At 47.4% G+C, this 26,919-nt stretch overlaps 3 protein-coding genes across 3 annotated transcripts in view; all 3 read right to left on the reverse strand.

Moving 5' to 3' along the window:
• The window catches only part of EPHX1 (epoxide hydrolase 1), a 38,911-nt gene extending 24,701 nt beyond the window's left edge, over positions 1-14,210 (reverse strand). Inside the window, exon 1 of the mRNA XM_050760516.1 lies at positions 14,136-14,210. The gene's annotated coding sequence lies outside the window, so the exon portion shown is untranslated. The remainder of the gene's footprint in view (positions 1-14,135) is intronic.
• Positions 1-26,919, reverse strand: part of LOC126937204 (histone H3.3A) — a 403,313-nt gene that overhangs the window by 248,682 nt on the left and 127,712 nt on the right. The window lies entirely within an intron of this gene.
• Positions 14,305-16,310, reverse strand: LOC126937227 (left-right determination factor 2-like). Its single transcript, XM_050760658.1, has 2 exons — positions 15,411-16,310; positions 14,305-14,464 (listed from the first exon to the last, which is right to left on the reverse strand). Exons 1-2 carry the CDS (start codon positions 15,587-15,589, stop codon positions 14,419-14,421), a joined length of 225 nt encoding a protein of 74 aa, XP_050616615.1. The 5' UTR covers positions 15,590-16,310; the 3' UTR covers positions 14,305-14,418.

Raw genomic sequence — 26,919 nt, forward strand, 5'->3', positions numbered from 1 at the left:
CCCTGTACTGGTGGGTCAGCCAGTCCTGGGAAGAGCTGCAGGGGCTCTTAGAGTCTGACCAATCAGAGTCCAGGCACCCACTCTCTATCTGCCTGACCCTGCCCACACACTCTGCAGCTCGAGGCAGGGAGAAGTGCAGATGCACACCGCCCAGGCAGGGAGGGTCTAGGGAGTGCCAGGCACCCAGCAGGCTGCCCTCAGGCCTCTGGGCTCCCTCGCCAGGACTTCGGCTTTATTTGGAGTAAGGGGAAAGCAAAGGTTTGAGGCTCAGTCAAGAGGGCACCACTCGGCTTGGCCAGATCTCCGACAAAGCAGACAGGGCTGTGGAGCCGTGGAGACTCCCTCCGTCCTCCGCAGGGTGGGCTTCCTGGGGTTGGGCTGGTGAAAGCGAACATCCCCCACAGTGAGAAGGACTGTTCACGTGGGAACCCGAGGTGGCAGAGGACCTGGGGTGGGCTGGGGAGGGGGTGGCACTAGGTAGATGACAGAGCCCTCCCCTCCCTCTCATGGCCTCCCTCTCTCACTCAGCAGACGAGCACTCAGAGGATGAGCAGGGCTGCATCACCCCTACATCCACCAGGTGGGCCAGTTGGTAAGTCACTGCCACTGGGCATGGAAGCTGGAGAGGAACTCAGCAGCCTCCAGTCCAAACCCCTGCTCCACAGCCAGGGAAAGAGGGGGCCGAGGAGTGACTGAGTCTGGGGAGGCTTGGTGGCCAACTTGGGCGATGCCATTTAAGGAGCCAGCCTGCGTTTCCTGGAGACTCCCCATCCCATGGCTCCCCCTAACACAGCAACTCTGACGACCTTTGACTTTAGAAATGAAAATATCTTGGAGGTTACAATGAGAGGGCTTTGGCCCAGTGTGGTAGCTCATGACTGTAATCCCAGCACTTTGCGGAGCCAAGGTGGTGAATCACATGTGGTCAGGAATTCAATATCAGCCTGGGCAACATAACAAGACCCTCATCTTAAAAAAAAAAAAAAAAAAGTAATAAAGGGGTTTCTCGCTTGCTTTCCTCTTTGGGTAGTTCAAATCTCGGCTCCACTATTTATTAGTACTAGTTGAGGGGCTCTGGGCAAGTTATGAAACCTCTCTGAGCTCAGTAGCTGCATCATAAAATGGGGATAATAATGTTGAACTACTTATTATCAACGTGTGTGTTCCTTCCTCTTCCCCTAAATCCCTAATTACTGTGGAGAATCTCTGCCTTAAAACAGATCCCAGAGGAGCCCCTGTTCCTGTTATTTAGCCCACACCCCAAGGTCCCGCTGCAGCTGTGTGCACATAAACAGGCTGAATGTGAGGGAGTGCATGGCGACAGGCACTGTGGTCTGGGAGCATCTGCTCTCCTCTCTGTGTGCCTTGGACGTGATTTGGGAGGATGACCAAAAGCACAAGGCTATGTACATCTTCGGGTATCAGCGTTTTGCAAGATACATTCCTGGGGTAATCTCCACCCCTCTTTTCCATCTGTTCGGAGAAGGTGCATTCTCAGCATCAAGGGGCAGAATTCTGGTGGCTAAGCCTTCACCTTTCCAAGGAGAGCTATATTTATCTCTTCCCTGTGGTCAGCTCCTGCTGATGTAGCAAACATTAGAACTTCTTCAAAACATCAAAGTTTAGGAGACGCCATGAAACACTGAGAAGTAAAACAATACAAAATGAGAGTGCCTGCTTTATTTTGCTAGCACCGGAAATCAAAGCTTCATTGATCTGTCTCAAAAGTTCCAGAGATATATTTTATCTGATTAGAGTTTTTGTTTTGTAATGCATTTTTCCAGAATACTGACAAGTTACTGGGCTGAGAGAGTTTGCACGGCAGAGGGTTGGAGGGGAAGCCTTTCAGAATGAAATCATTTTCTTTCTCGAAGCCAAGGTACTCTTCCCAACAAAATGGTTCGCTTGCCTAGTAAAGAAAATACAATTTTTGTTGCAAACCAGCCTGATTTTTTTTTTTTAAAAAAAGGAAGACTGGAAGATAGAGGTCATTTAGCTACAAGATACTGAGCTCAGAGGGGAACGTGATGAACAACTGGCTCCTACTGTAAGAAATGGGATTGCATATATTTTAATTCCAATTCTACACTGAAGTCAAATGTTGGGCACGCATTTGTGAAACTTGGAAGAAAATCCCAATAAGTTCAAGGTGAAGAAGTTAGATGAGCAATCAGTGGTCTTTACCCTTCAAAGATGGACTAAATGAAACTGTTAGAAAGCAACAAATGATACAAGTAGAGTAACTTGTTAGTTTACTTGTGTTTATCTTTCTGGGTCTGACGCACAAAGGACAATTTTAAATACAGGAGAGCAAATAAAGTAGGTGCTTTGTTTTGCGGCAGAGTTAAAATGTAAATCACCTGTAATCCCAGCACTTTGGGAGGCCAACACAGGCAGATCACTTGAGCCCAGGAGTTTGAGAACAGCCTGGGCAACATGGCAAAACCCTGTCTCTACAAATAATAAAAAAAAATTAGCCGGGCATGGTGGTGCATGCCTGTGGTACCAGCTACTTGGGAGGCTGAAGTGGGAGGATTGCTGGAGCCCAGGTGGTTGAGGTGCAGTGAGCTATGATCACTGCACTCCAGCCTGGGAGACAGAGCAAGAACCTGTCTCAAAAAAAAAAAAAAAAAAAAAAAAGAAAGAACCAAAAAACGAAAAACAGGCTGGGGGTGGTGGCTCACGCCTGTAATCCCAGCATTTTGGAAGGCCAAGGCGGGTGGATCCCTTGAGGTCTGGAGTTCGTGACCAGCCTGGCCAACATGGTGAAACCCCATCTCTAACAAAAACACACACATTAGCTGGGTGTGGTGGTGTGCGCTTGTAGTCCCAGCTAGCCGGGAGGCTGAGGCAGGAGAATTGCTTGAACCTGGGTAGCGGAGGTTGCAGTGAGCCAAGATTGCACCACTGCACTCCAGCCTAGGCAACAGAGCAAGACTCTGTCTCCAAAAAAAAAAAAAAAAAAAAAAAAAAAAAAAGGTAGATCAGTTTAATAATTTAATGGAACTTAATATTTCTGTTACACTGGGGTAAAAATAAAAGTTTGCTTTTTAAAAATTCTCTTAAGTGATGTCACTAAGTCAAGTTTTAAAACATACAATTCATTTTAAGATTGATACTTAAAGTTCAAATGAACTTTTTCTGTTATTTGAATGTGGTTTTTAAAGTGCCAAGAAGTTATTTGTTTTTTAAAGTAAATAAGAGATTTGGATTGGTGCCGTGGAAAAGCAAGTAGAAACATGCTTTTGGACCAGAGGTTGGTTCAGCAACACTGAGTAGAACTACGGGCTGGGTACTGTGTAGGCACCGGGACTAAGACACAACCCTGTAACTGTAGGAGCTCACACTTTAGCAGGGCAGACAAACGGATAACAGATAAACACCCTTCCAGTTATAGACACATACTATATGCACACAGATGGAAGAGAAGTGTGCACAAGCAGAAGTGGTTAAGTTTTGCCACAAAGGTTTCACAGAGAAGGGGTCATTGAGCAGAGTTTTTAAGTATGAATAGGAGTTTACCAGGTGAAAAATAATGGTGGAATGGGGATAATCCAGGCAGAAAGAAGAGCATGTGGGATGGAATGGGATGGAAGTGAGGAAGCACATGGCGTGAATGAAATAACACGAGTCTCGTGGCCAGGCGCGGTGGCTCAAGCCTGTAATCCCAGCACTTTGGGAGGCCAAGACGGGCGGATCACGAGGTCAGGAGATCGAGACCATCCTGGCTAACACGGTGAAATCCCGTCTCTACTAAAAAATACAAAAAACTAGCCGAGCGAGGTGGCGGGCGCCTGTAATCCCAGCTGCTCGGGAGGCTGATACAGGAGAATGGCGTAAACCAGGGAGGCGGAGCTTGCAGTGAGCTGAAATCCGGCCACTGCACTCCAGCCTGGGCGACAGAGCGAGACTCCGTCTCAAAAAAAATAAAATAAAATAACACGAGTTTCATAGGGTGTTTTCTGGTAAGAGTTGATGATTCTATACTTCAGAGTGTAGTTGTCTCATTTATTACTATACTATCTCTTTTATAAATTGCTACTTCATCATGAGCTGACCAGGAGTTTTAACTTAGAAATTGTGTTTACAATTCAGATTACCCTTCTGTAAATTACATGCTGAAAAGAGTGAGCTAAGAAAACATACTTGGGGATGGGCACGGGGGCTCACGCCTATAATTCCAGCACTCTGGAGGCCAAGGTGGGCAAATCACCTGAGATCAGGAGTTCAAGACCAGCCTGGCCAACATGGTGAAACTCCGTCTCTACTGAATATACAAAAATTAGCCGGGCGTGGTGGTACATACCTGTAATCCCAGCTACTCAGAAGGCCGAGGCAGGGAGAATTGCTTGAACCCAGGAGGCGGAGGTTGCGGTGATCCAAGACCATGCCACTGCACTCCAGCCTGAGGAACAGAGCAAGACTCCATCTCGAAAAAAGAAATAATATACTTGGGAATGTGAGGATTATGTGGTTGAGTGAAGAAAGGTGGCCCGGACAGGAGATTACTCAGAACTCAACGGTTCACCGCAGCTGTCCTTGATGAGCTGGTGGCTATGGCAAACATGCCATCAGATTGGGATGTTGTGGCAGACTGCCAGCAATGTTCTCTTCTTCTTCCTTAGCAAAGGAATTTTAATTTTAGTTGGAGAGACCAGCCAAACACTTTACATTTCTTGGCCCCCTTGCAGCTAAGTATGACAGAGTGATTAAGTACAGACAAAGAGCTATCAATGTATTTGAGCAGAACCACCTGTGGCCCAGATAGTACCTTGTGTCAAAATTTTCTCCAGTGCATCTGAAATTGCACTGTGATCCTATTCCCCTAAACTTTGTCTTCTCTTGGTGTTCCCTCCTGCAGTAACTGACACTACCCTCCTTGCTACTGCCAAGCCAAAACCCTAGGCGATGTCCTTGAAACCCCTCTCCTTCACTCCGCCACAGATATCAGCAAGTTCTGGCAGCTGAACTTCCAAAGTACATCTCAAATCCATCTCTAACCCAGCCCAGGTTCCTGTGGCTCTCCCCTGGACTGCTGCCCCTGCCCAGTCCACTCACATCTGCTCTACCCCTTTCAACACAATGGCCACTCTGCAGCCACAGCAATCTTTTTAAAACATTTTTTTTTTTTTTGAGACGGAGTCTCTCCCTGTGGCCAGGCTAGAGTGCAGTGGCGCGATCTCGGCTCACTGCAATCTCCGCCCTGGTTCAAGCGATTCTCCTGCCTCAGCCTCCTGAGTAGCTAGGACTACAGGCGTGTGCCACCATGCCCAGATAATTTTTGTATTTTTAGTAGAGATGGGGTTTCACCATGTTGGCCAGGATGGTCTCAATCTCCTGACCTTGTGATCCACCTGCCTCGGCCTCCCAAAGTGCTGGGATTATAGGCATAAGCCACCGCACAAACCCTGTTTTTTTTTTTAAACGAAGACAGGTTCTTACTATATTGCCCGGGTTGGTCTCGAACTTCTCCTGCTTTAGCCTCCCAAATAGCTGGATTACAGGCATGAGCCAGGTCAGAGTGATCTTTTGGAAATGCAAATCTGATCATGTATATCCCATCCCCTGCCAAGACCCTAAAGAGCTTCCCCTTGTCCCTGGGTTATTGTGGCCTTCAAGGCCTGGGTGATCTGACCACTGACCTCTCCCCTAGCCCCTCAGAGTACTACTGGTATCAATAGTATGGAGAAATAGTTTACTTGAAAGCTAAGTGAGAGTTTTAGGGCTGGGCTCTCACACTGCCCCCCTGATCTTTCAGTTTTATGCTCACCATGCTCTGTCCTACTGTGGGGCTTTATGAAGGCAAATCCCTCTGTCTAAAAGTTATTCCCTCCCCTTCCCACCTCCCTAACTTCTACCCACCTTTCAGATTTCAGACTGACTGTCCCTCTTCTGGGTAGCTTCTCCTGACCTATCCCAGCAAGGCACATCTCTCAGTCCTAGCCTTCGTCATGCTCACATTTGTCAGGGTGATTATGTGACTGACAGCTGGACAGAAGCTCCTGTAGGCCACGGACCATGTCTACTTTGGCTCCCATCTGGACTCCCAGTGACTGGCATTCTAGTAGATGCTTAATTATTTGTTGAATGAATGAATGAACTTAAAAATTCTTTGAATGAGAACACAGAAAATTAATCAGAACTTCTGAACAAGAAGAGCTGGATTCACCTTGAGGAATAATAAATATAACCTGCTAGCCTAGTTGGTAGAGACAGACCATAAAATGCAGGAAGAGGGCTGAATAGGTGGCATGAGGCACTATGGAGAAAGCCCCCTGACCCCAAAGAAGACTGGAGAACCAGTATCCTAGGCGCACTACAAATATCAGGGTTTTGGGTCTAAAAAGATGGGTTCAGACTCAGATCCGGCCGCACAAAGTAAAGGGGCAGGTCTACTGCCTGTCCAAAGGCTCCCCTCCCCCAACCCAGGCAAGCAGTCATAACCTCACTGTCAGAAAGTGCTCCTAGAATCACAGTAAAGTGCTAACTGGCCATGACTCAGCACTCGCCATGTTCCCAGCCTTGGCTAAGTGCACTGCAGGTCAGAATGCCCAAGTGTTTTTCCAGAACAAAGGCCATGAGGTGGACCCAGGCCTGCGACAGTTGGGCAAGCCTGGCTCTGACTGCGCGTTTCCTTAATAGCGACTGAGACTCGCAGCAGCGTGAAAACCCGGTGCTTCTCCTGGGGGAAGTCTGCCACTTTGGGGAGGAAAGTGTGGGGGCAGAGAGGATAAAGGAAAAACTATGGCATGACCTGCCCCTCAGATACCAGGCCAGAGAGGTAGGTGGGCTTGGAGGGTCTGCTGCTTCTGCAGGCCTGGTCCCAAACCAGCCCCCATCCTGCCCTCCCCAGCACCCCAGCCTCACCATTCCTCCCTGGGGCAAGACGAAGGGAACATCCAGTGGACAGGGAAAAACAGATGGCTTCCCTCCCATTTCTGGCCTGCCTGCCAAGCGAACACAGGATGGGAGCCTGGGAGCGTTACTGCTGTGAACTCCCTGTCAGCAGCTGCCCAAGCCTCAGGGCTCCCAGGGGCTTCCCAAAAGTCATCCTGAAGCTCCCAGCCTCACTCCCTTGGCTGGCCCAAGAGTGATGGAGGCAAACACTGGGGGCAACTCCCAGCTTCTCCACCCTCAGCCATTGTCCCTGAACCCCAGGGACCCCCAGAGACTCAGGATGGAAGAGGCCAGATTCAGGCAAGTTGGGCTTGTGCACCAGGCCAATGGCCGCGTTTATCTCTGTGCAAGAGCTGGAGCCAAGCCCTGGGAAAACAGCTTAGAGCCAGAAACCAAGGGAAAGGAAAAATGTAGTTTACAGGCAGGGGGGAAAAAAAAGTGGGGGGAGAGTAAAAGAGCAGTAAAAAGTGTCGGGAGACAGCCTTCTTGGGGGCAGGAGTGCCGTTTTGGGGCCTGAGGGACGGGCACATCACCCTCTGTGTCGAAGGGAATTCCCTCCACCTCCATGCTATCTACACATCTGGAGAGATAGAAAGAAAACAATTTGGGATTGGCACTGGGATGCCACTGTGATTGAGGGAGCCCCAAGCCAGCCCGCGGGCAGTTAGGCCCTCAGGGCCCGCTTTGCTGCCTGGCCCTGCTGCCTGCCAGCCATGTAGCCTCAGGTCAGTGACTCCACTTCTCCAGGCCTCCGTGGCCCCATCTGACGTGGAGGGTCTGGAGAGGGGAAGGGGAAGGCCACGCAGGTGTGCTGGCCAGATCCTGTGCACCTTCAGAGAGGGGACGGCTACTTCCACACTCTTTAAAGGCCACACAAACTTTAAGTTACAGAACTCAAGAAGACCGAGAGACACCGCACATGCTGCAGGGCTTGTGAGCTCTTGGCCTAGAGCTTCATTTGAGGTCCCATTCCATCTCACATTCTGCCAATTAAAATTAGAGCTGTTGAGTTTTTCCACTGGTTCTAAATTAGCAGAGAAAAAGTCCAAGCAGAATCCAGTTCACCACCTAAAAGGAAAAAGCATTGCCCTCCATGGAATTTCAGTCCTTGACATTCTCTTTTTTTATCTTTTAAAATTAAAAAAAAAAAAAAATTGGAATAACTTTTTTTTTTTTTTTTTTTTAAATTTTAAAGACAGAGCCTTGCTTTATTGCCCAGGCTGGAGTACAATGGCTCAATCTCAGCTCACTGCAGCCTCCACCTCCCAGGTTCAAGTAATTCTCATGCCTCAGCCTCCTGAGTAGCTGGGATTATAGGCACCCGCCACCACCATGCCTGGCTGATTTTTGTATTTTTAGTAGAGAAGGGGTTTCACCATGTTGGCCAGGCTGGTCTTGAACTCCTGTTCTCAAGCGATCCGCCTGCCTTGGCCTCCCAAGGTGCCCGATTACAGGCATGAGCCACCATGCCAGGCCAGTCCTTGGCATTCTCTATTTGAGTGGAGAGAGGCTCCTATTCCAGGGGATAATAGGAGTAGATCATATAACACACTTACCGGATTTCTCTCCCACCATTAACCACACTCTGCACCTCCCCCTTCTCCCCAGCGTGGCTTTTCCTGAACAATGTGCTCCATGATCTGGAAGCTTCCTCGCAGTGTGTAACAGGAGAGCACTGAAAGCCGGGCCTCATGGAGGAACCTGAGCCTGCCGTCTCATCTAGCAGAGCAGCAAGAGAACTAGGGGTGCTTCCTGTAGGGCAGCCCAAGGACCAGGGTCCGAGTTCTGGGTTGTTTGGTCATGGTGGGGGTTAGTTCGCGTGTGGCAATGCTTAGGTTGCAAAAAGGAGTTTGAAAGTCCCAAAAGGCTAAAAATATTTATGGTGTTCAATCATAAGTGCTGAAGGCAACTCTGAAATTAAGATGTTCCATCTTAACCGGGTGCCGTGGCTCACGCCTGTAATCCCAATACTTTGGGAGGCTGAGGCAGGTGGATCGCTTGAGTCCAGGAGTTCAAGACCAGCCTGGGCAACATAGTGAAACCTTGTCTCTACAAAAAAAAAAAAATATGAAAATTAGCCAGACATGATGGTTGCACGCCTGTAATCCCAGCTACTTGGGAGGCTGAGGATGACTTGAGTCTGGTGGGACAGAGTTTGCAGACAGCTGAGATGGCGCCACTGCACTCCAGCCTGGATGACAGAGCCAGACACTGTCTCAAAAAAAAAAAAAAAAAAAAAAAAAAAGGACGTCCTGACAGGGTATCACTGTGACCCTGATAGCAGCCTTCCTGGTAGGGTCTAGAAGTCCTGCCTCAGTGAGGCACACATGGAACCGGAAGAGGGCAGGGCTGCTTTCTTCCACCTGTTGGCTGTGCCCTGACCTGGTGGCTATGTTTTTGTTTTTGTTTTTGTTGAGACGGAGTCTCGCTCTGTCGCCCAGGCTGGAGTGCAGTGGCACGATCTCAGCTCACTGCAAGCTCCGCCTCCCGGGGTCACACCATTCTCCTGCCTTAGCCTCCTGAGTAGCTGGGACTACAGGCGCCTGCCACCACGCTCGGCTAATTTTTTTTGTATTTTAGTAGAGACGGGGTTTCACCGTTAGCCAGGATGGTCTCGATCTCCTGACCTCGTGATCCGCCCGTCTCGGCCTCCCAAAGTGCTGGGATTGCAGCCGTGAGCCACCACGTCCGGCCGACCTGGTGGCTATGTTTGCTGGGCCCACTGCTATTTCCCCACAGGGACAACTTAGCAGCAAGAAGGTCTTGCCACAGCCAGAAAAACTGGAACGTGAGACAGTATATTCATTTGCCTCAAAGAGCTGGTAAGAGAGGCTCCTCATATCTTATCACTGCAGGATATACTCATACCTGGAAAGATGGCCTCGGGGCTTGGCACTGGGACCAATGTATTTCTCTTACTTTCCCAAAGTCTCTCCAAAATTAGCCAAGTCTCTCCAGTTCTAGCAGAAAGAGGGATACAAATTTGTAGGACCGGAAAGTCACCCCTCAATGCAGCCAGTGTCTCTCATTCCACGGGGAAAGCAAATTCCCAGGCTGAGTTGCCAGAGGACAAGCTGAGGTGGTGGCCTTTGGTGAGGGCTGGAGGGCCAATGGCTGCCCGCTCCTGGCCTCTCACAGCACGGCTCTCTGACCCTTCATGGAGGCACTGGGACCTCTTGCTTGCGGTCACCAGCCTCCCACAGCCTTCAAGAGTCACAGTCCAGGCTGCTCTTGGACTAAAGCCAGCCAGGCAGGCCCATGACAGAGAAGCTCAGAAGCTCAGAACATGACCTAGACTTCAGGATGTGTCTGGGCACCCACAGCCGCTCTGAGGAAGGCTAGAGAAGCCCTGAGCTGTGACACTGGGTTGGAAAGACTCTTTAAACAGACCATCTCCCATACTACAACCATCCTAAGAAGAGGTAGTTTTTCTTTTTAAAAATTGAGACAGGGTCTCACTATGTTGCCCAGGGTGGTCTTGAACTCCTAGGCTCAAGAGATCCTCCTGCCTCAGCTTCCCAAAGTGCTGGGATTACAGGTGTGCTCCACCACTCCCAGCTAATTTATTCTTTATAGAGACGAGGTCTCACTTTGTTGCCCAGGCTGGTCTCAAAACTCCTGGGCTCAATTGATCCACCCCCTCAGCTTCCCAAAATGCTGGGATTATAGCTGTGTGCCATCTTGCCCAGCCAGTTTTTCTATTTTAAAGATAATTAAAAATGAAGCTCAGATATGTGTAGTTAATCCAGCTCTGAAGTACCAACAAGACATTCAAATTCAGTCAGTCTATTCATCAAACTTCCCAAATGCTAAAGGAAGCAAAAACTCCTGCTTCTGACCTAGGAACGAGACCTGTGATCCTAGTTTGTGGAGTAGCTGGAGAATTTTCCAGAAGTCTCTTTAACTCCTCAGAGAAAAGAACACTTTCCCCTCTTACGCAAGCTTGCTCAGTTAGGCCTTGGAGAGCCTAATGGGTGTGGCTGTGCGGGGGCTGGACCATGCACTAAACCACACCCACCCACCAGGCAACAGACAGAGACACAGCAGGGCCAGCGGGCATGAGGACTCCACGCCAGGTCTCTGAACCCATCTCCTGGAATGCCGTAGGTCAGGCTGTGACAGTCAAATGGCTGCTTTCTGCTGAGAAAGGATGAACTATGACTTCCCCTGGGAAAGTAAATAAACCTTGACAGTAGGGGAGGCTGCTCAGTGCGAGCTTGGTTTGCACAATCCCAGTTATATAATAGAGGATTGGATTGCGCAGTTTTTTCCTTGGAAAGGAGAGGAAGCTCTTCCTGGAGTGCCCACCAGCTCCTCCCTCCTCAGGAAAGGGGTGTGGCTGGATCCTTGGCAACACTTTGGTCCCCTAACGGAGGAACTGCTGAGGTGCCTTCTCCCTCCTGCAACCCCCATCTTATCCCACAGCCCCTTGGAGACTCTGCTCCTAAGCCACTAGGTCTGGGTCAAGAACCAGTCACAGGCAGCTCAGGGGGCCAGGCGGGCTGGGCAGTGACCCTCCTGCCTTGACTCAGGGCCCTTGAACTCTTAAGATTTTGCCTCCCCTACCCTGTGGCCTTCACTCTACTTGAAGTGTCTTCACTGGACCCAGCAGAGGCTACAGGGCCCACTGAGTCCCATCAAAACTTACTGTTTCCCTCCTACACATTCCTTTCCTGAAATCCCTTTGGACTTAGCCACAGAATCATCACACAGCAGAGCTGCAAGAAGCCTTGCAGATCGCTGAGCCTAACCTCATTTTACAGATGAGGTCCAGAGAGGGGACACATTAATGGCAGAGCTGGGACATGAGAAAAGTCTCTTTTCCAGCCCAATCCTTTTCCCACATCACTGTATTGCCTCTCAAAGGAATGAATTGCTATTGATGGGATTTATGGCCCTAGCAGAGGTGTGTTTTGAGTATGAGATCCTAGAGGCCCCTCAAATCACTATCTGTCTACTCCATCTGTGCCCACTCTGGCCCTGAGTGGGTGGGCTTCAAGCTACTTCTTCAGCAAGGGTGACCAGCTCATGCTTGGCCCTCCCTTATTTGGTATACCCAGCTGTGATCCATGTGGTTGAATCTCTTGGCCTAAGAACTGAGAAATGGATCTCAGTAGCCCCTGCCTTCACATGTCTGGGCCTGGTCCAAGACACCAGAAGGGGAATCAAGGTGCCAGGTGAGCAATCACCAAGCCTGGGTATGCTGGCTCTCAGGTCGACAGGAGGGGCACTGTGCATTGGTGACCCTGGGCTCCCTGAAAATGCCAGTTATGTTTAAGACATCAGGCAGGAACCAGGGCACCCCAGGAGGAGCCTGAACAGAGTCACTCCACCTCCTGCAGTGGTCAAGATGCCCTTTCTGCAAAGGTCCCTCTCCCCACAGAGCCCTCATTCAGGGCTTCCTGAAGATGTTTCCAGCTGCGTAAGTCCGTGCCAGCTAGTGTGCTTCAGGCACAGCTGAGAGGCAGGAGGCATCACGCAGAGAGCGTGTGGCTTGTCACAGATGGTGCTGAGGTTCACCCTGGCTGCCTTGCTAAGCAGTTGTTTTCTGTGGAAGGTTCTTCCTTTCCTGGAATTGGGAAGAAGGCCACATAAAGCTCAGGAGTCCCCTTGCCTACAGACTGAGCTAGTTCAGTTCATCCAGTAGGTCACTCACCAGCTTGACCCACACTCTGCAAACACAAACATAAGGCCATCCAAGCTGGCCACACTCCTGCCCCCAGCCTTTGTACCCGCACCCCAGGAAGCAGCCTGGCTGCTCCCTAACTCTTCAGGTCTATGCCAATGCCACCCTTCAGTGAGGCCTTTCCTTTCCACCTGGCACTCCTCTCCCCTCTTTAAGGTTTTATTTCTCTCCATAGCACACTTCATTTTCTAACATACTTGTTAGTTTACAAATGTATTTTATTATCCCTCTGCCCCTAGAACTGCAAATCCCAAGAGGGCATGCTCTCCTCTGTGCCCCAGTTCCACAGTGAGCAGTTCCTAAGTACAGCCCACGCTTCCTCAGGGAATACACGGGCCTCCTAGGTGTGGAAATTTGGGAAAGAAAAACTGCTTGCAGAACACTCCCAGAGTTTTTGCTGCTAAGTCAGACCAAGTGGGGCCAGTGAAAGGCCCCCTAATATCCCCCAAACCCAGCTCCCTGAAGGAGGCAACCATTACACCACAAAACAATGTTATTTTCTGGAGAATTGTGGCTTCCTGAAAATGTTTATTTTAAATTATGCTGGATGCAGAGGAGGCTGCACAACGGTACTGAAACAGGCACCAACCCCAAGGTCCTCAACAATTTTCCACCAACAGCTCATCAATCCCAGCAAAGGGCTGTCCTGGAAGCTGGCCTGCCAAGTGTAGGGGTCCCCCTCACCTCCCACCTCCAGCCACAAGCTGAGCCCTTACAGAGCTTCCAGGACAGCGAGTGTTGCCTGTGGGGGCGGATCCAGGCTTTGTGGAACTTGAAGTTTAAACAATAGGAGGTGGGGAATGGAGGGGGCATTCAACTTTAGGAGAGAAAGGTCGAAATTAGGATTACAACATTGCTAGGCACCCCTCCTCCAAGGTCTCGGGAACCGCCAGGGCAAGGAAGGAGCCAGACGCTCAGAGAAAAACGACACCTGCCAGGGAGGGAGGCAGGCGGCGACTCGGTCTCCGCGGCGCTTTTGCTCAGGTTGACCACATTCCCTGGCTTCGACTACAGGGTGAACTCCAGGGCAAGTTTCCTGTTCTGCAAGCGGAGAGGGCTGGCCTTCAATCCCGAGACCAGAGCGAGGGGGTGCGGGGCGGCGGCTGCAGGGGCAGACGGAGATGAAAGCGCGTTTCAACTAAAAGGTGTAATCAGTGTTTGGACTTGGGTGACAAATAAGTGCATTTCACCGCGGAGCGAGCCACGACCTTGGAAGCAGAGCTCGCCCAGGCCAGGGGACGCGGTGCGCTCCCGGAGTCGCGAGCCTCCAGCCCTGCGGCGTCTGCCCGCCATCTGGGACGTGGAATTCCCTGCGAGAGGTCCGCGGTCGCCTGCAGGCTCCTTCCCCCGGGAGGCGGCACGCGCGGTCTCTTGGCCGGGGCAGGAGCTGGGGGCGGACCGCCTACAAGTCCCTCTGCACCCCTGCGGACCGACCGCAGCCCCGACCCCTCGGCGCCCCGGCCCGCAGCCCACCCCGGCAGCCCAGCCCGCGCGGAGCCCGAACCGCATTTGCGTTCGGGAAGTGCGGGCCCGGCCGGCCCCTGGCGCTTACGGTCTCTGCTCGCAGGCTCCGGCGGCTGCAGGCGCGCGGTCTCTCCGACTCCCCGGCTCCCCTCGGCTAGTCTCCAGCCGCCCCGGCGCAGTCTCCGCCCAAGCCCGGCCTCCGAGCGGGGCGTTCCCCGGCCCGGAGGACCTGGGTTCCGCACTTCCCCGCCCGTTACCTGAGCGATCTGGGAAAGTCTCTACACCTCCTCAGGGCTCCACCTCCGCAGGGGATAAAACAGGCTACTCAAAGGGCGGTCCGCGGCCCCGATGACAGAAATGGAGAGAAGCGTTTAGCAGCTTGTACAGCAGTTTGATCCCGTAACTTTGTCAGTGAATCTAAAAACAAAAATCCAAACTTGCATGATGTACGTCTTTTTATTTTTTTTATTTTTTTATTTTAAAAATTTTTTTGGAGACAGCGTCTCACTCTATCACTCAGGCTGGAGTGCAGTGGTGAGATCTCCGCTCACTGCAGCCTCAAGCGATCCTCCCACTTCAGCCTCCAGAATACTGGGACTACAGGCTGCACCACCACACCTGGCTAATTTTTTAATTTTTGTAGATACAGATGTCTCACTTTGTTGCCCAGGCTGATCTTGAACTTCTGGGCTCAAGCCATGCACCTGCCTCCGCCTCCCAAAGTGTTGAGATTATGGGCGTGAGCCACTGCACCTGTCTGTGTATGTCTTTTTAATTTCATCTAGCAGTTCATTTTTAGTATATTTAACAAACATATTGGTCCGTGACATACTGGGAAATTTAAAAACAAATTAATGTCTTTGAACAGAGAATGTGAGAAGCAATGGTCTGAAGCACTCTTGGGGGTCTTCATGGTGAGGACCAGTATACGACGCTGAGTTCAATGCCAGGGGAGCAACCTCTTAGTGAATCCCCTCCTGCTTTGGAGGAAGCTCAGGGCCCAGGCAGGTGGTTGCTGGGGCTCTTTTGACTTCTGTGAGAGCGTTGATCTCCAGTCCCTCATCGTTAGAAAGCCTGCCCCATAGCCTCTGCCATCACCCCTCCTTAGCTCCTCCCTTCACCTGCTCAGAGGTGCAGTTCTTTCAACCACCAGCATCCTCAGGATCTGGGCTGACAGACTACAGCTAGGAGGCCACGTGCAGGGCCTGTGGCTGGAGTTTTAAGCTTCTGTCACCCTGCACACTTCAGGATAAGGTTCACCAGCAGCCACCTTCTTTTGTTCTCCAACCATTCTGCTCATCCTGGCCCAAGAATTCTCTATTTTAATTAAGACTGGCTGTTTCTGGCCAGCAGACACACTCACCTCATGGGCAGCAAGGCAGTCTCCCAGGCGATGCACTGTCCAGGCCCCAGAAACGGCCACTTGAAGGCCAGGGCCTCTGGGGGCTGCTGGCAGGTGCCCACACACTCATAAGCCAGGAACCCCGGGGGCTCCAGTACCCAGTTTTCAGCCCACTTTATCCCCTGCAGGTCAATGTACATCTCTTGGCGGCAGCAGCAGGTGCCCTCGGTCACTGGTGCTTCAGGGTCACAGTCGCCCTGAACTCTGTGTGGGCAAGGAGAGCAGGGTCAGAGGTCAGCTGGGAAGGCTGAGGTCAGAAGGCCTGGGGCACAGCTTAGTGGACACCTGGGAGGGAGATTTATGATCCAGCTCTCACTGTTTTAAAAGCTGGATATTTGTGAGAAGATGAATGAATAAACATATCTGAAACATAAAGGATTAAATCAGCTACTATTAATTAAAGGTCTCCTAGCAGGCCGGACACTGAACTAGGTACTTCACATGTATTATCTCAGGTGATGTCTGCATTTCATCCTCAGGTAGGTTCCAACATTATCCCCATTCCACCTGAGGCCACTGACACTCAGAGGTGTTCGGTGACGTGCCAGAGGACGTGCAGCCAGTGGAAGGCAGAGCTAGATGGAGGCCAGGCCGACTGGTTCCAAGGCCTCTTCTTAACCACTGTGCTATGCAGCCCCCATCTGCTCCAGAGAGCTAACTTGTCCATAAGGAAAGAATTCACCAAAGCAGGAGGGAAGCTCATCTCCCCTAGTAACCGCTAAAGCTAGGATTTTTCAAAAATTTAATCACGAAGAAGGATAAAGTAGAAGTAGATGATTACAATCAAGTGTATATGAGTCAATGGCAACATAAAAATCCATTGAAAATTATCAAAGATATTTTTAAATAAAATGAATAATACGATTTCTTTTTTTTTTTTTTTTTTTTTGAGATTAGGTTTCGCTCTTCTTGGCCAGGCGAGAATGCAATGTCTCGATCTTGGCTCACTGCAACCTCCATCTCCCATGTTCAAGTGATTCTCCTGCGTGAGCCTCCCTAGTAGCTGGGATTACAGGCATGCACCACCATGCCCAGCTAACTTTTGTATTTTTAGTAGAGACTGGGTCTCACCATGTATGCCAGGGTGGTCTCAAACTCCTGACCTCAAGTGATCCACCTGCCTCGGCCTCCCAAAGCGCTGGGATTACAGCTGTGAGCCACCACGCTGGGTCTCTTTTTTTTTTTTAGAGACAAGGCCTGGCTATATTGACTAAACTGGCCTCCAACCTCAGCCTGCCAAGGAGCTGGGACTACAGGTGTGTGTCACTGTGCCCAGCTGCAAATAATTTTTTTCTAACATGTGTCTTGTCTTTTCATTCTCTTAATAGTGTCTTTAGAATAGCAGAATATTTTAATTTTAAAGAAGTCCAGTTTATCATTTTTTTCTTTTACAGATTTTTTTGGTATTGTTTCTAAATCTTTGCTTAACCAAGGTCACAAAGGTCTCTTCCTATGTTTTCTTCTTATAAGTTTTATGGTTTTACATTTAGAACTATGATCTATCTTTTTAATTTTTGTATATAGTACAAGGTAGAGCTCAAAGTCCACTTTTTAAAACCATCTGGATATCTAGTTGTTCCAGCACTATTTGTTGAATGGACTGTCTTATTTCCATTAACCTGCCTTCACACTTTTTTTTGAGACAGATTTCCCTCTTTCACCCAGGCTGATTTCAGCTCACTGCAACCTCTGCCTCCCAGGTTCAAACGATTCTCCTGCCTCAGCCTCCCGAGTAGCTGGGATTACAGGCGCGTGCCACCACAACCGGCTAATTTTTTTGTATTTTTCGTAGAGACGGGGTTTCACCATGTTGGCCAGATTGGTCCCAAACTCTTGACCTCAGGTGATCCACCTGCCTCTGCCTCCCAAAGTGCTAGGATTATAAACATGAGCCACCATGCCCGGCCACCTTTGATATATTTATTTATTTTTAATTTTTATTTTTTGAGATGGAGTCTTGCTTTGTCACCCAGGTTGGAGTGCTGTGGCATGATCTTGGCTCACTGCAACCTCCATCTCCTGGGTTCATGCAATTCTCCTGCCTCAGCCTCTTGAGTAGCTGGGATTATAGGCATGTGCCACCACGCCTGGCTAATTTTTGTATTTTTAGTAAAGACAGGGTTTCACCATATTGGTCAGGCTGGTCTTGAACTCCTGACCTCAAGTGAGCCACCCACCTCAGCCTCCCAAAGTGCTGGGATTACAGGTGTGAGCCCCCATGCCTGGCCCTTTTGATATATTTAATAAATCAGTTATCCATATATATGTGGGTCTGTTTTTGGGTTCTGTTCTTTTCCATTGATCTACTTTATTTCCTTGATGCTATCTTGAATAACCGTAGCTATGTAATAAGACCTGAAGGAAGGTAGTGTTAGTCCTTCAACTTTTTGCAAAAGTGTTCCTTTGCAAAGTTGTTTTAGCTATTCGTGGTCCTTTACTTTCCCATATGAATTTAGAATTGGCATGTCAATTTCTACAAAAAATAAATAAATAAATAAAAGCCTGCTAGGCCGGGCACGGTGGCTTATGCCTGTAATCCCAGCACTTTGGGAGGCCAAGGCAGGTGTATCACTTGAGGCCAGGAGTTTGAGACCAGCCTGGTCAACATGGCAAAATCCTGTCTCTACTAAAATACAAAGATTAGCTGGGTGTGGTAGCGTGCCTGTAGTCCCAGCTATTTGGGAGGCTGAGGTACGAGAATTCCTTGAACCCAGGAGGTAGAGGTTGCAGTGAGCCAAGATCACACGAGTGCACTGCAGCCTGAGTGACAGAGTGAGACTCCATCTCAAAAAAAAAAAAAAGTATAATTTATTGATCTTTACTATATTCTAGGCACTGTGCTAAAAGCTTAAAATGGATAATGATTTTTTTTTTTTTAAGACAGTGTCTCGCTCTGTCACCTAGGCTGGAGTGCAGTGGCGTGATCTTGGCTCATTACGATCTCCGCCTCCCTGGTTCAAACGATTCTCGTGCCTCAGCCTCCCAAGTAGTTGGGATCGACAGGCGTGTGCTGTTGGTAGAAGAGCTGAGGCGGGACTGGCTTATCTGTCATAATGTAAAAGAGTCTAGGAAGATGTCCGGGGTCCAGGGTCTAAAACCCCTCGTGGCCTTTGGAACACCAAGCTCTGTGCCAAAGAGTGGATGCCTGCCCTGCCACACCACAATCTAAGCCCATGGCATAAAACCCCTTGTGGCTTGGACGGAACCCCGGGCTCGGGGCATAAAACCCCTTGTAGCCTCTGGAATGTGCACAGACTTGTTGGTTCCTTGCGTCTTACTTGTAAACATGTCCTCCGTTATCTCAAGCAGCAGAGCATATTCTATATGCGTCAAAGGAAATGCTAAACCATCACAGCTATGCTTAATGCACCACTACCTTTCTACCCCCACATCCTCACGCCCTCACCTGTTTACCCTCATGTCCTTACCACCTGCTTCTTTGTTTGATCACCAATAAATAGCGTGGGCTCAGGGCCTTCCGCAGCCTCCAATCTAGCGCTGGCCCCCACACCCACTTTGTGCACTCTTAACTTGTCTTTTCTCATTCCTTTGACCCTGACGGACTTTGTAGCCCCCACGGCCTGGTGTTGGGCCTGATAACCCCAACATTTCTGGTGCCCAGCATGGGGCTATGAAGACCCCAGTGAAGGAACGCTAGAGCATGTGGAAGTGGAGGACGCATCATCAAAGGAAACCTAAGGACAACTGAAAGGAGCTCGGTGGTTAAGCTAGGGCTCGGAAGAACCAGGGTAACAATGGGACAAAATGAAAGTAAACATTCTGCTTATCTGAACTTTCTAAGGCATTTATTACGGAGAGGGAGAGTGAATGTTAGTACTCAACATTTATTAATACTCTTTAGTACGGTAGATCAGTTTTGCCCACGGTTCCCAGAACAAGGGACAATGGAGTTGGATGAATGGGAAAGAATTGGCAGAGATTTAAAAAAGGCACATAAAGGAGCCAAAATTCCGTTTCTGTTTGGTCAGTGTGGGCGTTGATAAACGCAGCTCTTGAGCCATTTCACACAGATGGTGAGGCAGATTCAGATGAGGAACAGGCAGATGAGTGTAAAAAATTAACTTCAGATTCTGAATGTGAGGAACAGGAACCAGAGGAAATTAAAGAAAGGGAAGCTGAAAAAGTGTATTTTACTAGCCCGTCGGTTCCACCTGCTGAATTAAGTGAATGGCCACCTCCTCCCTCTCCCCATAATGGGTGAGATGAATTAGTTGTAAAACTTACCACTCTGGTAGTTACAACATTAAAACCTGCCGCAATTGGTGGTGCCATACAAAATTTTATTCAGAAGGCTAGAGCTGAAGGAGACCTAGAAGCATGGCAATTTCCCATTACTATAACCCAACAAGGAGGACAACATATAGCTAATTGGGCCACTTTTAAGTCATTAAAGGAATTTAAACAAGCCATTAGTCAATATGGGCCAATTTCTCCTTTTGTATAAACTTTACTAAAAAATGTGGCTCCTGATAATAGATTAATACCATATGACTGGGATACTTTAATAAAATCTGTTCTCACTCCGTCCTAGTACTTACAGTTTAAAACTTGGTGGGCTGATGAAGCTCAAACTCAGGCAAGAGAAAACACAAACACAGCCGCCTGTACCTGTTTCCTTTGAACAGTTAATGGGTTTGGGCCCTAATTGAGGCCAATTAGATAATCAAGCAGTAATGAAAAATGTTGCCATTGTTCAGTTACGCACTGTGTGCTTAAGGGCATGGAAAAAAATAAATGTTACAGGGAAAAAAATATCCTTCTTTCATTAGACCTATGAGAGGGAAGGCTCATTTGGCTGAATATATTAAGGCTTGTGATGGCATTGGGGGTAATTTACATAAGGCTACCCTTTTAGCTCAAGCTATGGCTGAATTAAAGGTGGGAAAAAATATGCCCCGTTTCTCAGGATCTTGTTTTAATTGTAGGCAATTTGGACACACAAAAAAGGAATGTAGAAATGGAAATCAAAAGGTAAAAACTATTACCATCAATGAACAGAAAAGTCCCAGTGTATGCCCCCAGTGTAAGAAAGGCAATCACTGGGCAAATCAGTATCATTCTAAATTTAGCAAAGATGGGCAACCTCTTTGGGGAAACGGAAAGAGGGGCCTGCCTCGGGCCCCTCAACAAACCGAGGCATATCTGGCACAGTCAGCACCCTTACAAACGTACAATTGTCCCCCGCCACAGCAGGCAGTGCTGCAGTAGATCTTTGCAGCACAGTTCCTGTTTCCTTCCCTCCTGGGGAGCCACCAAAGAAGATCCCCACAGGAGTTAGGGGCCCTTTAACCGCAGGAAGAGTTGGTCTATTGCTTGGAAGGTCTAGCTTAAATTTAAGAGGTGTCACTGTACATACAGGAATAATTGATGCTGATTATACCGGAGAGATTCAATAAGTTATTAGTTCCTCAATTCCATGGTCTGCTTCCCCAGGAGAAAGAATTGCTCAGTTGTTACTGTTACCTTATGCAAACCTGGGAAGCAGTATAGTAAAAAGAATAAGAGGCTTTGGTAGTATGAATCCAGCAGGAAAAGCTGTATATTGGGTTAATCAAGTGTCTGACAAAAGACCTATTTGTACAGTAAGTATTCAAGAAAAGGACTTTGAAGGGTTAGTAGATACTGGAGCTGATGTTTCTATTATTGGTTTAAATCAATAGCCCCAGCATTGGTCAAAACAAAAGGCATCCATTGGTATTATTGGAGTAGGAGCTGCCTCAGAAGCTTTTCAAGTTCCTTAATTTTGCCAGGCCAAGGGCCGGATGGCCAAGAAGGGACAACTCAACCTATTATTATACCTATTCCTGTCAATCTATGGGGTAGAGACTTATTACAACAATGGGGTGCTGAAATATCTATTCCTATGGGTCAGTATAGTGATAACAGTAAACAAATGATGAGAAAAATGAGATATCTCTTGGGGAAGGGACTGGGAAAAAATGAAAATGGCCAACCAGAACCTTTAGAACTAAAAGGACAAACAGATCGAACTGGATTAGGATATCATTTTTAGGAGCAGCCATTGCTGAGCCTGTGGCTCCCATTCCTCTTGTTTGGTTAACTGCCAAATTGGTTTGGGTGGAGCAATGGCCGCTGAAAAAGGAAAACTGGAGGCTTTAAAAGAATTGGTACAGAAAGAATTGCAAAAGGGACACATAGAGCCTACTTTCTCTCCTTGGAATTCTCCTGTGTTTGTTATTAAGAAAAAATCAAGGAAATGGAGAATATTAACAGATTTGAGGGCTGTTAATGCTGTAATTTAACCCATTGGTGCACTGTAACTAGGGCTGCCTTCTCCAACAATGATCTCAAAGTACTGGCCTCTCATAGTGATAGATTTAAAAGATTGCTTCTTTACTATTCCTTTATCTACCCAAGATTATGAAAAATTTCCTTTTGCTGTTCCTGCTATAAATAACAAAGAACCAGCAGACAGATACCATTGGAAAGTACTGCCACAAGGCATGTTAAATAGCCGACTATTTGTCAAACTTATGTCAGAAAAGTTAAGCCAGTTAAAGAACAATTTAAAAAATATTATCCATTATATGGATAATATTTTATGTGCAGCTGAAACTAGAGAGGAATTAATGCTATGCTACAAACAAATGGAAAAGGCTGTGACTGCAGCAGGATTAATCATAGCCCCTGACAAAATCCAAACTTCTACTCCCTTTCAGTATTTAGGAATGAACTTTCAGTAGTTAGGAATGAACTTTCAGTATTTAGGAATGAAAGTAGAATGAAGTACTATTAAGCCTCAAAAGGTTCAAATTAGAAGAGATGATTTAAAAACTCTAAATGATTTTCGAAAATTGTTAGGAGACATTAATTGGATTCATCCCACTTTAGGCGTTCCTACTTATGCTATGTCTCACCTCTTTTCTACCTTACGAGGTAATTCTAACTTAAATAGTAAATGTTTCCCCTCCTAAGAGGCATTAGAGGAACTTCAATTAATTGGAGAAAAAATTCAACAGCCACAAGTGACTTGAATTGACCCTATGCAGCCATTACAGTTTTTTGTTTTTCCTACTAAACATTCACCTACAGGAGTTATTGTTCAACAGAATTATCTGGTTGTGTGGCTTTTTCTACCTCACAATACAACTAAACGCTCACTCTATACTTAGATCAAATTGCTATACTAGTAGGACAAGCAAGGCTGTGCACAATGGCACAATGAAGTTAATGGGATATGATCCAAATTAAATTATAGTTCCATTAAACAAACAACACATTCAACAAGCTTATATTAATTCCCAGGAATGGCAAGTTAATTTGGCAGGTTTTATTGGCATTCTTGATTATCATTATCCTAAATCCAAAATATTCCAACTTCTTAAATTAACATCAAGGATATTGCCTTCCAATACTCAAAAAGCTCCTATTGAAGGGGCCATCACTGTTTTCACTGATGGATCTAATAATGGAAAAATCTCATTTGCAGGACCTCAACAGCAAGTTTTTCAAACTGACTTTGCTTCTGCTCAAAGGGCTGAACTTATGGCTGTAATTATAGTACTAAAAACTTTTAAACAGCCAGCAAATATTGTTTCTGATTCAGCCTATGTAGTGCAAGCCACATAAAATATTGAATGTGCCTTAATTCAAAATGTGACTAATGACCAACTTAATCTTTATTTCATTCTTTACGGCAAGTAGTACAACGAAGGCATTCCCCTTTTTATATTACTCATGTAAAAGCACATACTAACCTCCCTGGCCCTTTAACTAAACTTAATCAAAAGGCGGATAATTATATGGGGAAGAGGATTTGCTGTGTCTCTCCAGGTGACAATCGGGTGCCTGTATGGGTGCCCACCAAACATCTGAAGATCTATCATGAGCTACGGCAGGAAGACAGGGCTCTGGGGAGAGCCAAAACTCCTGATACGAGTGATGGCACAAATAAATATCTCAGAGATGAAGGAGAAAACTGAGAATAGTCATCAGGCAAATTCTTCAACATAGGGACAAACCAAGAAGTTGGCACAGATGGCAAAGGACAACTTGAAAACACAGAACAAACTAAAAACAACTAGTAACCTGATGGTGGCCATGCTGGTGGTACTCACCATAGCGGTAAGCCTCCCTACTACAGGAGCAACTCAGAATTTCACTTATTGGGCATATGTCCCATTTCCTCCTTTAATTAGGTCTGTGAGTTGGACGGACCCTGTTATTGAGGTGTGCACCAATGACAGTACCTGGATGCTTGAGCCCATAGATAACTGAGGGCCAATGCATCCTAATAAGGAAGGGGTAAAAATAAATATATCCATAGAATATAAATAGCCCCCAATATGCCTGGGACCTGCTGTTGGAGGTTTACAGATTGACACACAGGCCTGGTTGGCAGTATTCCCCGAAAAAATAAATCATGGGCTGCTTTGCATATGATTTTGGGGCATGGTTTAAAATATAATCATTCCCATCCTAAAACCCTGCAGTTCCATCTGAATAAGTTCAAATATAAACAAAATAGAGTTTTGTTTAAAGGTGTGGATGCTTGAACTTGGGAAAATTGTATAGCAAGTAAGGCTGAGGTGCTAAAAAATAATTCCTGCAGAATTGTCATTAATTAGTCCCCTAAGGGGATCTTTAAAGAAAATTGCACCAGGCCTTCTTGTAAAACAAATGTAATAAACCAATGGAACCACTGGCAATTAAATCATACACAATATATTCAGACAAAAGCTGAGGTCTTCAGCTAGAGGAACTTCAATTAATTGGAGAAAAAATTCAACAGCCACAAGTGACTTGAATTGACCCTATGCAGCCATTACAGTTTTTTGTTTTTCCTACTAAACATTCACCTACAGGAGTTATTGTTCAACAGAATTATCTGGTTGCGTGGCTACTGGCATTGTTGCCCCTAATCCAAAAATGGTATCTCCTGCCATAGGACAGGAACATTCTGAATTATGGAAATTAGCTATGGCTCAATGTCCAATCAAAATTTGGGAGGGTAAATATAACAAGTATAAAGGGGAGGGAGGTAAAACTAAATATGCTTTCTTTTCTTTCCAACAGGACTTTTTGGATTCAAAGTTGTGTCCGGCCACCTTTTGTGCTAGCAATAGGAAGTGTTACTCTTAATATAATTACACACTTTATTTCATGCCCCAAATGTCATTTGTCTACCCGTATTAGTTCAACTTTTAATAAAAATCAGACTATCCTAATAATTAAAGCCAGGGAAGGAGTCTGGATGCCTATGTCTTTAAATAGACTGTGGGAGGCATCTCCATCCATTCATATAGTAACTGAAATCCTTAAAAAACTTTTATCCCATTCAAAAAGATTTACAGTTACTCTCATAGTTGCTATAATTTGCCTCATCACTATTACTACTACTACTGCAATAGCTGGTGTGGCTCTACATTCATCTGTACAAACTGTTAAATTTGTCAATAAGTGGCAAAATAATTCCACAAAATTATGGAACTCTCAAACTCAAATAAATAAATAGTTAACCAAATTAATGATCTCCTTCAGACAGTGATTTGAATGGGAGATCGTATTGTAAGTTTAAAAAGTAAAATTCAGCCGGGTGCGGTGGCTCAAGCCTGTAATCCCAGCACTTTGGGAGGCCAAGACAGGCGGATCACGAGGTCAGGAGATCGAGACCATCCTGGCTAACAAGGTGAAACCCCGTCTCTACTAAAAAATACAAAAAAAAGGCCGGGCGCGGTGGCTCAAGCCTGTAATCCCAGCACTTTGGGAGGCCGAGACGGGCGGATCACGAGGTCGGGAGATCGAGACCATCCTGGTTAACACGGTGAAACCCCGTCTCTACTAAAAAATACAAAAAACTAGCCGGGCGAGGTGGCGGGCGCCTGTAGTCCCAGCTACTCGGGAGGCTGAGGCAGGAGAATAGCGTGAACCCGGGAGGTGGAGCTTGCAGTGAGCTGAGATCCGGCCACTGCACTCCAGCCTGGGTGACAGAGCGAGACTCCGTCTCAAAAAAAAAAAAAAAAAAAAAAACTAGCCAGGCGAGGTGGTAGGCGCCTGTAGTCCCAGCTACTCGGGAGGCTGAGGCAGGAGAATGGCGTAAACCCGGGAGGAGGAGCTTGCAGTGAGCTGAGATCCAGCCACTGCACTCCAGCCTGGGTGACAGAGCGAGACTCTATCTCAAAAAAAAAAAAAAAAAAGTAAAATTCAAATGCAATGTGATTGAAATACCTCTGATTTTTACATTACTCCTCATCTGTATAATGAAACAGAGCATGAGTGGGAAATAGTTAAGAGACATTTAAAAGGTCATACTGGAAATTTATCTTTGGATATTGCAAAACTGAAGGAACAAGTACTTCAAGCCTCTCAGGCACATCTGACACTAATGCTAGGAACTGAAGTGCTTGAAGGAGCTGCAGATGGATTAGCAGCTATTAACCTGCTAAAATGGATCAAGACACTTGGAGGCTCTGTGATTTCAATAATGATTGTGCTTTTAATCTGTGTTGTCTTTATATAGTCTGCAGACGTGGAAGCCACATCTGGAGAGAAAGCCCCCACTGAGAACAAGCAATGATAGCTGTGGTGGTTTTGCAAAAAAGGGAAACATGTTGGTAGAAGAGCTGAGGCAGGACTGGCTTGTCTGTCATGATGTAAGAGTCTTGAAAGATGTCCAGGGTCTAAAACCCCTCGTGGCCTTTAACACCAAGCTCTGTGCCAAAGGGTGGAAGGCTGCCCTGCCACACCACAACCTCAGCCCAGGGAATAAAACCCCTCGTGGCTTGGACGGAACCCAGGGCACAGGGCATAAAACCCCTTGTAGCCTCTGGAATGTGCACAGACTTGTTGGTTCCTTGCGTCTTACTTGTAAACATGTCCTCCATTATCTCAAGCAGCAGAGCATATTCTGTATGCATCAAAGGAAATGCTAAACAGTCACAGCTATGCTTAATGCACCACTACCTTTCTACCCCCACATCCTCACGCCCTCACCTGTTTACCCTTACGTCCCCACCACCTGCTTCTTTGTTTGATCACCAATAAATAGTGTGGGCTCCCAGAGCTTGGGGTCTTCACAGCCTCCAATCTAGCACTGGATCCCTCGATCCACTTTATGCACTTTTTTTGTTTTTGAGACCAAGTCTCAGTCTGTCACCCAGGCTAGAGTGCAGTGGTGCGATCTCCGCTCACTGTAAGCTCTACCTCCCAGGTTCACGCCATTTTCCTGCCTCAGCCTCCCGAGTAGCTGGGGCTACAGGTGCTTGCCACCACGCCTGGCTAATTTTTTTTGTATTTTTAGTAGAGATGGGGTTTCACCATCTTAGCCAGGATGGTCTCGATCTCCTGACCTCATTATCTGCCTGCCTTGGCCTCCCAAAGTGCTGGAATTACAGGAGTGAGTGAGCCACCATGCCCTGGCTCACTTTATGTACTCTTGTCTTTTCTTGTTTCTTTGACCCTACTGGACTTTGTAGCGCCCATGGCCTGG

This window comes from Macaca thibetana, chromosome 1 (assembly GCF_024542745.1).
Source record: "Macaca thibetana thibetana isolate TM-01 chromosome 1, ASM2454274v1, whole genome shotgun sequence".
Lineage (NCBI taxonomy): Eukaryota > Metazoa > Chordata > Mammalia > Primates > Cercopithecidae > Macaca > Macaca thibetana.